The sequence below is a fragment of the Mirounga angustirostris genome, unplaced genomic scaffold (assembly GCF_029215605.1).
Source record: "Mirounga angustirostris isolate CCGP_5_RB_7025 unplaced genomic scaffold, mMirAng1.0.hap1 SCAF_5, whole genome shotgun sequence".
Classification (NCBI taxonomy): Eukaryota; Metazoa; Chordata; class Mammalia; order Carnivora; family Phocidae; genus Mirounga; species Mirounga angustirostris.
In genome coordinates this window covers 24,225,482-24,240,067 of record NW_026991713.1, presented here as the reverse complement: position 1 = coordinate 24,240,067, position 14,586 = coordinate 24,225,482, and the positions used below count along the sequence as shown (strand labels likewise).

The following is a 14,586-nucleotide window of genomic DNA, read 5'->3' as shown; positions in this document are numbered from 1 at the left end:
GGAACATATCCCCCATGGAAAAGGGGGACTACTGTAGTGTGGAAAAGTGGGACATAGAGTTGAAAGGGACATAGATTGAAAGGATTCAAGAGTTATTTATGAGATAGAATTGAGAACCTGTAAACCTGCTAAGTATGTGAAGATAAAGGAGAGAGAGGGAAGAGTCAACAGCAATCCACCTGTCTGGCCTCAGCAGTTGGGTGAATACAATGCTATTTGTTGAACTCTGGAAAAGGAGTAATTTGGGGTAAGAAAGGGAGAAAAGATAATAAATTTGGAATCTATTGGATTTGGGGGCTAATAGGATATCCAAAGAGGTAAATATTATATAATTGGACCTATAGGCTTGGAGTTCAAGAGAGGACAAATACGTATAAAGACAAAGCCATCATTAATATATGGACCCAACTGAATAATAGAAATAGATGATATCATCTGGGGACAGTGTGGAGAGTGAGAAGGGAAGAGAATTATTTAAGAATCTCAAGGGTGCACTTAATCCAGGGGACCAGTTCTGCTTCCATTAGTCACGAGGAAGAATTGGACAGTTGATTAGTCCAAAGCCATTTTGGACCACAAAGGCCTTTTCCCCCCAAACTCGTCCATCAGTTAAGTATTTCTGGGACAGGGGTGTCTTTCTCAAGTAAGAGAAGGCCAGGTTACACTTTCTTTCCAGGGTACTGGACAACTATTCACTTTACATTTAAATAACTGACAGCAGCTACTGCAGTATTTCTTCCATAACAGAGAAACTCTATTCTAAGGCAGCTTGTTGCTTGCAGCTTGCCAATAGCAACTTCTCCTGCTAAAAATCAACCAACCAACCAAAAAGCCAATTCTGTTTATCCAGGTACTCCACATTTGACCATTAATGGGAAGGAACCAGGAGAGGGAAAGGATGTGGATATAGGAGCGAGATCCCCGGGAAGGCAGGAGGTGATGAGATCCTAGTGCATGTGGGAGGGATTAGTCTGGACAGGAGATTGACCTCTCTCCTCTAACAGGAAGGTAGGATGGTTATAGTTACAGGTGAGTGTGTAGGTAGGAGATAAGCTAGTTTCCCTACATTTCTTCTGTGTAAAGGAAGCAAGGTCATTTGCCGAGAGAGAGAGAGAGAGAGAGGAGGTGGAGAGTAACGATGGGTTTCAGAGATTGAGAAGAACGGGAGGTTTCACAACAGACCCTGTGGAAGATGGGAGAGACTCCTGACCTGGAACAAAAGACCAGCATTTGGGGCCTAGTGCATGTTGAAGTCCTTGAATTTACATGTCTCCTCTCTCAGCTTTGTGTGATTTTTCTCCCAGAGCACACAGCAGCTTGGGGCTGGCCCTGCATTGCTTTACATGCCATCCACAACTCCACTACCCCCCCCCCCCCCAACTTGAAGAATCATATTGAGATCCAAGTGATATTATTGTAGAAATGACCCTGAATGTTTCTGGACATTTGTAAAAAGTAAAACGGATATTGATGTCAGGATTTTGATATTGGAGCTGGTTCTGTCCCAAACTGTTATGCCCTTTCAGAAGCTTCCTCCAGCCTGACCAATAGCCCCAGAGCCCTGGCCTCACCTTGAGTCCCAGATTTTAGTTGTTCATTTTTTATAACCACATTTTTGTATGGATTTTCTGTTATGACACGGAAAGCCCAATTAGTCTAATGGCTCTGTTTCTTTTCTCTGTTCTGTTTAAAACATTGGTAATCTTTTCAGATGGCTCAATCTTTCTTCTTTAAGCAGCAGTATTTTTTTTAAAAGTTGTCAGAATTCCAAATAAAGTGCCACTTCTAAGACACGTCATCTTAAATGTTTCATTATTTTTGCATTGTTTAAAAATTATTATGCTAAACATTTGGCATGGTCTTTTTGTTTCTGTTCACCATTTGGTGTGTTGAGTAGAATTGGTTCTCTATTTTTCTGCTGATTGGAGAAATTCTTTATCTTTTACTACTGGCATATTAAAATGAGGGGAAAAGATTGCACAGTTCTCTCTATTTCTCTCCAAGCCTTGGACCCAAGTATGTCAGAAAGCAAAGTTGAAAGAAGAGGAAGTATTTGCTCATTTTGGCTTTCTAATAAAACATACTCTCTCTCATATCAATTTTATAATGAGACTGGGCTGTTTTGCCTGGCATTCAAGGCCCTGTTTGACCTAATCCCATATACCTTTTCAAACTTTATTTCACCATTTTCCTACCTACATTCTTTTCCACAGTCAGCTTAGTTTAATGCTATTGCCTGGTTCCACAGAAATATTTCCAGTTCTTAGCACTTTGGATCAGGTAGGTATTACCAGATTTATGCAACTAGTCACGTATATATCCTTTCCCTGCATGGGAAGTAACAGTTGTTACTTATCTTAAATACTAAGTTATTCAGCTCGACAGAACACACCTACATCTAACAAATCCCTACAAGTTTATTTAGACTCTTAAAGAATTGCCCTATATGGTTCACCATGAATGCGTCCCCTTCATATGATGCTTCACTATAGCAAGGTGTATGCAAATTAGATTGCTGGCCTGGGAAACTTTTCCTGTCGATGCTGGAGCCCAGGTTTTCATGACCAGGTAAAGCTACATAAATAAGGGGGGCAAGTTCTGAGAAATGCCTCAGCCGTATGAAGGCATGAAGTCCTGAAACCATGGCGAGTGTCAGAATTTATATTCAGCTCAGTATTTTGTAAGTTTGAAGTACAAGGAAATGAGTGGTGTACTCTAGAGAGGTAGGCAAGGGCCTGGCAAGAGAAGGCCGAAGAATAGTGATTAGTAACGAATTGTGGATGAGAGGGGCTCCCCTTTTTATGGTTGCAGTGTCTGTTTCCCCTACGGTTCTCAGAGAATCTGACCAAAACAGCTCATCTCTAGTCTAGTCCACTGCCAGAATATCTTTTAAATAATTTACTGATATAACCCCCCCCCAACTAAAGACATTATGATGGCAGTAATGTAGCATTTCACATAGAAAGCAACTCAAGACAGGAGGTGGTAGTTATATGGCCTTTTTAGAATGATTTTGTTTTAAAATGGATCTTCTAAGTGGAAATATTTTCTTAATTGTTAACTTCCTACACCAAAACATGTATGGCTATAAGTCCCAGAAATATGGGGAATTCATAATTGATCAGATAATCTTGTTATTTGTCCTTTATTTAAAGCAGTGGAATCATGCAGTTTTAATTGTAGGGAAATAGGATCTGGAGGTAAATTTCCAATTTCTTTAACAAAATCAGGGGAATTCTTAGACTCAAAATATTAACGGGACTTGTGAATTTATGAAAGGTGGTCGATGACACTTGAAAATAGACAAATGTTTCCAACAGGGGTAATTAATAAATATTTTTGATTAGATTCTGCGTTCATGGAAAGAATATGACCTGGCAGTAATGATCATAAATTATGGAAAAAAGATGTTGGACATCACATCAGTTTGCAAATCTCTATTTGGTGTGTCTGACCAAGAAGAAATGCAAGAGGAGGTAATTGATTTTTGTTTCTCATCTTAAAACATATACTTATTTGAGTCTTTGTGGGGTCATATAGTATTAGCAAATGTGTTAGACTATTGATCAGTTTTAAATTTGTCATATTTATATAGACAAAAAGTAATATATAGTGAAGACCTTCCTTATTTAAAGGAATTCCTGCTAGAATACTGAAGAGCCCCCCTCTCACCAGTACTGATCATTAGTCAGGCACTGATAGCTTCCTACGCCCAGCTGAACTTGGAACGCAAAGCCCTCTAAAGTCTCTACCAAATTGGAGATTTTCTTATTCTGGGTGGGTTATAAAATGTAGTAAATACATGTCAGAGCTTTTTACTTTGTTCACAGGAGATTTTTCCTAAACTCACTGTGACACCTAAATTGTCTTCTTTATGAGACTGCTAATGTCTGAGACTGCTTTTTAATATCTGCCTCCCAAGCATGGGTCTTATAGAACCTGTTTTAGTGCCTTTTCTTGAGACCACGTGGTTATGTGTTTTTGTGGGTCAAATTATGAAATGCTGCTTAGTTTACTGGGTTTCTGAGGAGCACTAGGAGTCACCTGAAGCCCCTGCACTGACTGGGGTGGGGGTAGAGAACATCACTCCTGGACTCTGTTTCCGTTGGAATAGCCCCATTTCTGTCTCTTTTATATGCTGAATTATATGTTAAGTGTTTGCTTGCCGCAAAAAGCTTCAAAAATCACCACTGTTTTACTGGATGCATTTTTTTTTTTCTTTAGCCATAATCCTTTTTGGGGGGTGGGGGTTATTTTGTCTAGAGAGAGTTTTGATTAAGCTGGATGCAATTTGAGGGCTTTTTCACCCAAGTGTGTTCACTCTCAGAGTCCATCAGCTGGGCCGTTTATGTCACCCAGGCCTTGACTCACAATCCTGTTCCTTTACATCATTGTAGGACAGGACTCCTTGCCTCTTTCCATGGAGCCTCAAGCCCAGCAGAAGGTCATGCTACTTCTTTCTAAGACTATAGGGACTGAGAAGCTAATACCGAATTTATAGGAGTCAGAACTCCTTATAGCCACTCAAGGTCCCTTTAAACCTATAGGGGCTTGGGAGGGTTTTTTTTTGTTTTGTTTTTGTTTTTTGTTTTTTTTGGAGTACAGGAGACATTAACACATTCAGTTCTCAGGCTCAGACTGTTGAAAACATGGTGGGGAGCCTGAGCACAGACCTGTCTATGCTTAATCCACTAATTGCCGATCTTGTTATGTTTCACTGAAAGGCAAAGCAGCAGAGGCAATTAGCTTAGTGGTAAAGAAGCTCCTCAGGGAAAAAGAAAGGAAAAAAGAAAAATGAAAAAGGAATACATTGCTGAGGGCAGGCTGGGAATTTTCTTTTGAGGATTTTTTAGAGTTCGACCCTCATCTGCTTTCAGAAGAGTGTATGTATTAGGTGAAGGGGGTGGTGCTAGTTAGGGGGGGGTGGAAGTTACTGGAAGGAAGGGAGAAGGGAAGACAAGAAATATTTTGGCCAACTTATATAAAACACTGAGTATGATGTTTATTATTTAGTTAGAATGAAATGACTATTACTATTATTAATTTATATCACTTGGCCATGTAGATCATAGTTTTGTCTACCAAGCATCAAAGTATGAAATAATAATTTAAAGATTATTATTTGAAAGTGACAGTTTTTGAAACATGTTGAGGTACATTCTTACACTTAACCAATGTTTTTAGGGTTCTTCTAAGAAGTCTTCCAAGCCGAAGAAGCCACAGCAGATAATATTACCTGAAAAAATAAATGAACAGCTGGCCTTGTTGGAGACACACCTACTCAAACTGACAAAGCAATGTAGTCATTTTTTTTTCCTTTCTAGATACTTCTGTTTAGTGTTATGCTTTTTAAAATCAGAAAATATTTTGTTAAAAGGATTAAGATGAGATTAACATTTGGTAAATCCTTTAAGGTGCTTTTACATTATGCCAGTAATCCTAACAATACTCTGTTAATAACGGATTATTAACCACTGCCCCCAACCCCCTCCCCCCCCCCCCCCCCCCCGCCTCATCTGGTTCATAAAGATTAAGTGATTTATTAGGATTACATAGCTGGCTTGTTTTTGAGCCTAAATCTTCTGATTCTAAAGCAGGGTTTCTCAACCTCGGCACTATGGCCAATTTGGGCCAGCTAATTCTTTGCTGTGGGGTACCATAGGATGTTGAGCAGCATCCCTGGCCTCTACCTATAGATACATGGCACACCATCCTGCCAGCTGCGACAATTACCTGGAAGGCAAATGTTGCCACATATATTGGAGAGGAAGACACAAAATTGAGAATCACTACCCTAAAGGCAAAAATGTAACTGAGAAATAAAAGGATAGCGTGGAGGGTGTTAATGCGTGAGTGATTTGAACCACGGTCTACTCAAGTGAAAGAGTAGTTTAATTTTAGGTCATTGTGCCAAATGGTAATTTCATAATGGACCAATGTTAACACAGTGATTGGAATTTTGGAGTTTGCAGTTTGGAAATCTGCTTAAGAAATTGATTTAGTTTCTGGTGATGATAAATATTATCACACTTTTTAAAAGCAGGTACTTCAAATATTCTAGAAGAACAAGAGAGTACCTTTTCTCTCTAAATTTTTCTCAAGTCAGAGGTTCCACTTTTGGCCCCTCAGCCTTTTTGGAGCTGACTCCACTCATAGGATTTGGTGTCCCTACTTCACCTCTCTTATTGTGTGCCTCAGTTATATCTGGGTTCAGAATTCCCTAACCTGGATAGCTCTCTCTCTCTCTCTCAGTATGTTCCAGGTCTGTTTCAAGTTGAATTTATGAATTGAACCCAATGCTCTGTTAGTCACATAACCAGTAAACCTAGCTTTGGGAAAGGTGTGATTGTCTTGCTAAACATTCTTTTTTTTGTAAAGTGTTTTATTTTTTATTGATTTATTTTTTAAAGATTTTATTTATTTGAGAGAGAGAGAGTGAGAGAGAGAGAACAGGAGCCAGGGGAGGGGCAGAGAACCAGGCTCCCTATTGAGCAGGGAGCCTGATGAGGGACTCAATCCCAGGACTCCGGGATTATGACCTGAGCCAAAGGACGCTGCTCAACCCATTGAGCCACCCAGGTACCCTGAATTATGTTTTTAAAGATTTTATTGATTCACATGGGGGAGAGAGAGAGAGAGCGCCCAGGGAAGAGGGAGAAGCAGACTCCCCACTGAGCAGGCTCAATCCCAGGACCCTGAGATCATGACTGAGCTGAAGGCAGATGTTTAATTGACCGAGCCACCCAGGTGCCCCAAAATGTAAAGTGTTTTAGAAATGTGAATTATTTTCATATTATCAATAAAAACATTTTACAAAGAAAAACAATGTAATGTTACTAGCCGAACAATAGATTTAATAACAAAACAGTAATAAAAATAATAGTTTTATACTGTGCTTTCTGTGTGCCAGGAACTATGTATGTTAAGTGTTTTATACATATACATATAACCCTTATATAAGAACCATATGAGGAAGGTACTGTTATCCTCATTTTAAAGATAAAGAAACTGAGGGGCTCCTGGGTGGCTCAGTCATTGAGCGTCTTGCCTCGGCTCAGGTCATGGTCCTAGGGTCCTGGGATCAAGCCCCGCATCAGGCTCCCTGCTTTGCGGGAAGCCTGCTTCTCCCTCCCCCACTCCCCCTGCTTGTGTTCCTGCTCTCGCTGTGTATCTCTCTGTCAAATAAATAAAATCTTTATTTAAAAAAAAAAAGATAAACTGAGGCACAGAGATTTTGAGTAACTTCCCAAGGTCTCATAACTAAAAAGCGTCTGTGTTAGAATTTGAACCCAGACAGCCTGGCTCCAGGGGCTGTGCTGTCCATTATTCTGTACTTTACTGTCTTTTAAAGGTAATTTTGTAAAGATCAAGTTAACATAATTGATAGGTTTCGGAGTCTGGGGTTTGCTGATAGACGACAGCTATTGAATATGAGAGACTCATGCCCTGGACACTCTTCACCTATTTGGTGGTGGACTCCTTGGCTTTTAGGGGGGAAAAATGAAAGGAAAATAATTGAGATCACTGAATTTTTTAAACTCCAAAATATAATGATATAGTTGATATTTTGAAGGCACATAATTTAGAATGAATACTTGAGCATTTTCCTATGTTTTGTTCCTTCCAAAGAATTTTCATTTTTGGTAATTCATGCTACATGGAACCTACAACTTACTAATTTTTTAAACCTTAGATGCTACAGCTGAACTGTCAGGAGCAGAGGACCCTATATTTCTTTACCCTGTTGTTTTAAACTGGTCGGTCAAAGGTGCTGTAAAAGAAGGTAGGTGACCTAAATGTGTGGTTGCTGTTCACTCAAGTTTTGAAGGTCATTTATTCTGTGGGTTCTGTCGTGTCTGAAAGCTTTCACCGTTCTAGGCTCTTACCTAGAAGGTAAGCGGGGCTCGATCCCAGGACCCTGGGACCATTCTTACCCATTCAGAATAATGCAGAATATTGACCTGTCTAGTAATGTGATTTAAAATCTGGAAAGATTTTGGTCCCTTATGATCCCTAACTTGTCGTATTTAGAGTTAACTTTTATGGACTCTTTCTCAACACTGAGATATTTGGAAAAATAAATATAGACTATAAAGGATTATTTGATCTTAGAAAGACAGGAGTTCTTGCCACATTTACTGCTACACTTCTTTGTTTTCACAGTTATGAAATTTAAGCAGAGACCTAGATTCCTAGAATTCTTTACACAAGTGATGCTAAAATGTATGAATGATGAAAAATTTCATCTTATGGTGGAGATAACAAATCCTGTTTATGACTTCTTGAAAAGGTATTTGTAATATATATTTTATTAATATTTACAATTTTAAAAGATAGGTAACATTGTTACTTTAAGATATATAAGGTGGATGAAAGAGAGGATGGGGTATACACCGAGGGTGGGGTAAACAGCCACCAAGAAGATAGTGAGGATTTGTGTCTGTGTATGTAAACAAACAAACAAACAAACATTTTCTTCCAACAACTGGGCTTTTCTTTCACCATTGGGCATAGACCTATCTCTCATTTTAGTAAAAAGAAACATCAATCACATGAGGTCTATTTAAAAAATGGCAGCAAAAGAGAAACATTCTCATAAAAACATATAGAAAAACATTCTTCCTAAAACAGGCACTTCATTTATTAGAACAAAAGCTTGGACTATATGTACTTCATATTCTCAAACGATAAAGGAGGAAATTGCTTTTATCAAATGAAACAGGTTATAGTATTCAGAGAATTAGACAGAAAGTGCTATTAAACTAAAAAGACCATAGCTGAGATTAGAAGTCTGGAAGCTGTAAATCACATTCTTAATACCAGAGAGAAGCAGAAGACACTTTTGGTGTGCAGTGAAATTTGGAGGGCTGACTGCGGAGGTCCAATGTAAGAATAATAGATATTCTGAAAGAGGAAAGCAGAGTGAGTGGCTTAGAAGCATTAACCCAGTGGTATAACAAAAGACTCAAGGTTGGAGATTGAGCAGTATGACTTGAGTTCAAAACAAAGGTAATGATTTCAATTTTCTAGGCTGAGCAGATGTTTTAGGATGCTCTTCTCTAAATCAGGGAATATAGAGGAGGAGCAGATGGAACACCTTGATTTCTACCTTGATAGTAATATCTGTTTTTCTTTTTATGTTCGTATGCTTAACATATTTTTGCACAAAGAAAATATTCTGCAACAGGCAAATGTGCAGCTGTATTCTCTTCCACTTTTATGGTTTCATGATTTATATTTAATGTTTTAATCCATATGGAATTTATTTTGGTATGGGGATTTAAATTAAACTTTAGGTTCCCCAGTTTATCAGTTGTCCTGGTAATATTTAAAGAACAATCTCTTTGTTACTTATTTTTAATTCTATCTTTTCACATTCAAAGTGGGTGATTCTACCAATAATGCTTATAAATCACAATGAAGATATTTCATGAATTTTCATGTTTTACATAACAAAAATCCATGTATATGGAAATAACTGCTGAAAAGACAAGGCTGATTTGACAAAATAAAATAATATTGAGAGAGTTTAACATGCTAGTTTAAAAAGAAATAAAAAGGACACAGAAAGTATATATAATTAATAAGATTAATTTAATATATATAGCCAATTGAGACTAAACACTCTTTAAAGCAGTCATTAAATTTTTTAAAAAGTAATATTTAAGCTGCAAAATAGGGCTCAGTACATAACCTAGGCTAAAATTTGTAAAGACCACATTCTCTTACAGTATACTAAAGCTGAAATTTTATAACAAAATACATTACTGCCATATGTATAATTATTGGATCAAAAAAGAAATCTAACCAAAAGTATAGAGACTTTTGAAAGTAATGATGATGAGAAACCCTAGTATCAAATTTGCTCAAAACAGCAATAAGAAATTCTTAGCTTTAGAAGCCTGTATTACTAAATAAGAAAAATAAAATCAAATGAATTTTTATTGAACTCGAGCAATTAGAAAAATAAAATTGATCCAAGAAAGCAGAAAAAAGAAAATAAAAATACAAGTTGAAATTAAACAATTATAACTTGGTTTTAACTGAAGGTGCCACCTGGGTGGCTCAGTCAGTTAAGCTTCGGACTCTTGATTTCAGCTCAGGTCACGGTCTCAGGATTGTAAGATTGAGCCCCCGAATGGTTCCATGCTGGCCGGGGAGGCTGCTTGAGATTCTCTCTCTTCCTCTCCCTCTGTACCCCCACCCCTGCTCATGCTCACTCTCTTAAAAAAAAATAATTGATAACTGCTAGAACTGGTTCTTTGAAGATATTAATAAATTAGGTGAGTTTCCAGCATAATAAGAAAAAGTGAAATATAAGTAATCCAAAGAAGTAATAATTCTAAATTTGGAAGGGGTTAAACAAACATTAGATAGCAGCATATATAATTTAATATGAATAAATTTGAAATTTCTAGTTGAAAGTGATGATAATCTGGAGAAATTTAAATTATAAAAACTGAAGTATTAAAAAGAATTTGAATGGCTCAGATTTTTTTTAAGGCTAGTTCTTTCATACTTAAAGGAACCAAATAAGTTTTACTTTACATAAAGCTATTTCAGTACATGGGTATAAAGTTTGCTAGTAAATTTATCACAGGAGTCTCTGTTAACAGGTTTATAAAAAGAATTAAAAAAATAGAAAATTATGAATCAGTCTTACTTAGCAGTATATAGAAACAAAAATTCATAAAATAGCTTGTAAATTCAGTGTTGAAAATGTAGATCTTATTATCAATATAAATATAGTAGGAAATCTGGAAATGTAATTATTACTGGTAGGCGAAGGAGCCTATAGTAAATGCTAAAAAGTCATGTGGTGAAATTCAACAACCATTCTTGGCAAACTAGGATTAGAAGAATATTTTCTGTTAAAATAAGCTTTATGATAAGGAAACTTATTTTTCCTTCTATCATTTAATATTGTTCTGAAAATTTTTGCCAGTGCATTAAAATAAGAAATAGAAATTAGGATTAGAATTCATGTGATTATCACATAATAGGGTCTCAAAAATGTTTGTCAAATGAATTCCACAGTGAAATACTCTGAAAGGGAGATAAAATGATTGGTATTTGCAAATAATAATTTTTTTTTAAACTTAAGCTAATTGACTGATAACTATCAGAAATAACAGAATTCCACAGGATAGCTAGCTACAAAACCAATAGCTTTCCTATATAAACTAGAAAGAATAATGGAAAAATGATCCCATTTCTATGAAGCATAGGATTAAATTTATGAGGATTTGTGAGGGGACTTAGGCTAATAAAAGAAGACCAAACATTTTTACTAAGATATATTTTTAAAAATGACTTGAATAAATGGAGACATAGTGCATTACTTGATGGGCAGATGGACTACTGTAATTTCTATTATCTTCAAATTAATTTGTTGGCTTAATGTAACTCCAATCATGTTAGCTTTATGGAATGGTGTAGAATAATGAAAAATATTTGAGAAATGAAAAAGAGCAAAAGAGAGATTTGTATTATCAGATAAAGTATAACAGAGTTCTGTTTGTGAAATAATAGGCAGATAGCTATTGGGATTCAATGTTTCACGTTAGAAAAAGGTAGTAATATAAGTAATCAAAACAGTGAATAAGCCATGAAATCAAAGATCGATAGCGTTGACTACATAAAAATTTTAAAATACCATTTTCATAACATACCATAAACAAAATAAAAGGCTAGGAGGAATAATTCTGTGAAGAGGTTGAGAAGTGGAGAAGTTTAACTGATTTCAGGGGGTGAGAGTTCTTCAGAGCATGGAGGCGACTGTTAAGAGGATAGGAGGATGGCAAGTGTTTATCTGTGACCTCCTCTCCTTCCCATCTCTTTCTGCCATAACAGCAACCAGCTCAAGCATTCTGGGGGGTGGGAGAGTCAGGAGAGGTAGGGAAGAGACCAACCTGCTTAGAAAACGGCAGGCAACCAGTTTCAAAATGCAAGTCGCAGAGGGTGGATCCCCACCTCCAGTGTAACTAGCTATCCAGACTCACCCAGTCTTTTCATTAGCCTTGTATTGATGTGACCCTACATTTTATTCAATTTAAGGTTTTGGACCCCATTTATCATGTGATAGCAGGGTTTTTTTTTTTTTTTAAGATTTTATTTTATTTACTTGAGAGAAAGAGAGAGAGTGCGAGTGGAGAGAGAAACAGAGGGGGAGGGAGAGGGACAAGCAGACTCTGCACTGACTTGGGGCTCAATCCCAGAACCCTGAGATCATGACCTGAGCCCAAACTGAGAGTTGGGCGCTTAACCAATATGTCCAGGCTCTCCTAGCCACTTAACTGACTGAGCCACTCAGGCATCCCAATGAAAGCAGGGATTTGCTGGTATTAGCAAGTACTTACTCAAAGAAATATAAATTTTAGAAAATATATAAATTGCAGGGAAAATAAATGATAAGTATCAGTAGAAGGAGGGATAATAAGAGACTTCACAGTATTTGAAGAATTACTATAGGGGTCCATGGCAGATTGAAAAAAATGAGATTAAGAACTTCAACAAGTGATTGGGGAAAGGAAAAAGTTTTTGTAGGCATATAAAATGCTTAGCACCTGTTGGTATCCAGAAGGTGATAGTGGCTAGGAGCCTGGACATGATGGAACCAAAGAGACTGAAATCTGTTGCAAGCAAGATAGCTTGTCCAGGGTCACTCTTACATAATTATGTTTTCAGTTTTAAAGGGACATGTTCATGTTTTATTTTCAATCCAATTCTGTTTTTCCCATGTCACACGTCAGCTCTCATCACATTTTATGGTATGATTTACATTTTGCTCTTTCAAGAGGCCAGCTATTCCTTGATTATTAGGAATATCACAATCTTATTTATGCACGAGACACAAATAATTTTGGATATTCTTCTCATACCATTTCAGTGACAACATTCATTAAAGATTTATTGCTTTGGTATAGTTTTGCAAATTCTTACAGATCCTTTTAACTGACTTTATCTTTTTGTATTAGGAGGAATGAGTCCCTACTTGGAATAAGAAGAATGAAATATAAGGATAATGTTTTGTGTAAAAAGACAACCAAACCTTTGAAGAAGTTCAAAGCTGCAGTAATGGAGATTGGAAGGGTAAATGTCTTACGAGTTTTGATTTTTAAGTTAATGAAATAAGAGATTCATGTATCTAAAGATGATTGGCTGCATTATAATTTATTATAATATGAAACAGAAGGAAATATCAACAATTTTATTATTATACAGTAAATTATAATTTTTTTTTTTTTTGAGAGAGAAAAAGAGTGCAGGCATGCATGTATAAGTGGGGAGGGGGAGAGGCAGAGGGAGAGGGAGAAAGAGAATCTTAAGCAGGCTCCATGTGGAGCCTGACTTGGGGCTCAATCTCACAATCCTGAGATCATGATCTGAGCCAAAATCAAGAGTTGGACACTTAACCGACTGAGCCACCCAGGTGTCCCAGTACATTATAATTCTTAAGTTATCACATGGATATTTTATAATCATAAATTTTTTTGTTTCTTTTTTTTTTTTAAAGATTTTATTTATTTATTTGACAGAGAGAGACACAGCGAGAAAGAGAACACAAACCGGGGGGAGCTGGAACGGGAGAAGCAGGGTCCCCGCTGAGCAGGGAGCCCGATGCGGGGCTCGATCCCAGGACTCTGGGATCATGACCTGAGCCTATGGCAGACGCCTAATGACTGAGCCACCCAGGCGCCCCTGTTGCTTTTGATAGTAATTTTAATTGAGGGGTATAAAGAAATCACTGTATTTCAATGTCAAGAGATAAGCATTAGAGTATGAATAAACTGTATTGTGTTCAGAGTTTAGATTTAATTTGTAACATTTTTGTCATCTCTCCTGTTAAGACTATAGAACTGTTGCCAAGAAAAAGAAGAAAGGAAACTCTAAGAGAATTTTTTTCCAAAAATCCATCTTTTTCTGAAATGGTGGAACATGAAAGGTATTGACTGATTTATTAATTCAGTAAATGTTACTATGTGGTTGGCATTATTTTGGGAACTAGGGATATAGTGGTGGACTAGATAGATAAGATCACTGCCCTTGGGGAACTTACATACTAATGACAGGAGCACAGTAAATAAGTAAATCCACAAATAAACAAGACAGGGTAAAATTTTGATACATTTTATAAAATAAGTGAACAGGATGATAGGCTATAGAGTAACTGGCCTTGGTTGGAAGTGGTGGCAGGAGTGGTTTAGATAGGGTGGTTAAAAGACCAGTTCATAAATTACTTTTCATTATTGGTGGTCCTTACGTTCTTATTCAAAAAAACTGAAACCATAAAGCTTATCATGGTAAAATGTTTAGCTTCTATTTTTATGAGTAGGAACTTATGATTCTTATATATTCTTTATATATCTTATCTTCATTATATACATAAAATGTCTTTATCTGTTTAATGATTTGGATTTTAAGAGCAACATGTACATATTAATAGAACCACTCTTACTTTGCATTTGCCTACTATCTGTTTGATTATTCCTTTATTTTCTTGATTTAAATTATGACTTTTTTATGCTATAAATGCTTGTATTAAGAAAACAAGTTCAAATAAACAACATTAAACCACGAGGAACT

The 14,586-nt window shown here is 36.7% G+C and overlaps 1 protein-coding gene across 1 annotated transcript in view; it reads left to right on the top strand.

The window, feature by feature from the left end:
• Window positions 1–14,586, top strand: part of CFAP54 (cilia and flagella associated protein 54) — a 295,241-nt gene that overhangs the window by 115,855 nt on the left and 164,800 nt on the right. Inside the window, exons 27-32 of the mRNA XM_064590760.1 lie at window positions 3,348–3,476; window positions 5,185–5,299; window positions 7,694–7,783; window positions 8,164–8,290; window positions 12,978–13,092; window positions 13,851–13,945. Of these exons, the coding sequence (XP_064446830.1) occupies window positions 3,348–3,476; window positions 5,185–5,299; window positions 7,694–7,783; window positions 8,164–8,290; window positions 12,978–13,092; window positions 13,851–13,945 (671 nt within the window). The remainder of the gene's footprint in view (window positions 1–3,347; window positions 3,477–5,184; window positions 5,300–7,693; window positions 7,784–8,163; window positions 8,291–12,977; window positions 13,093–13,850; window positions 13,946–14,586) is intronic.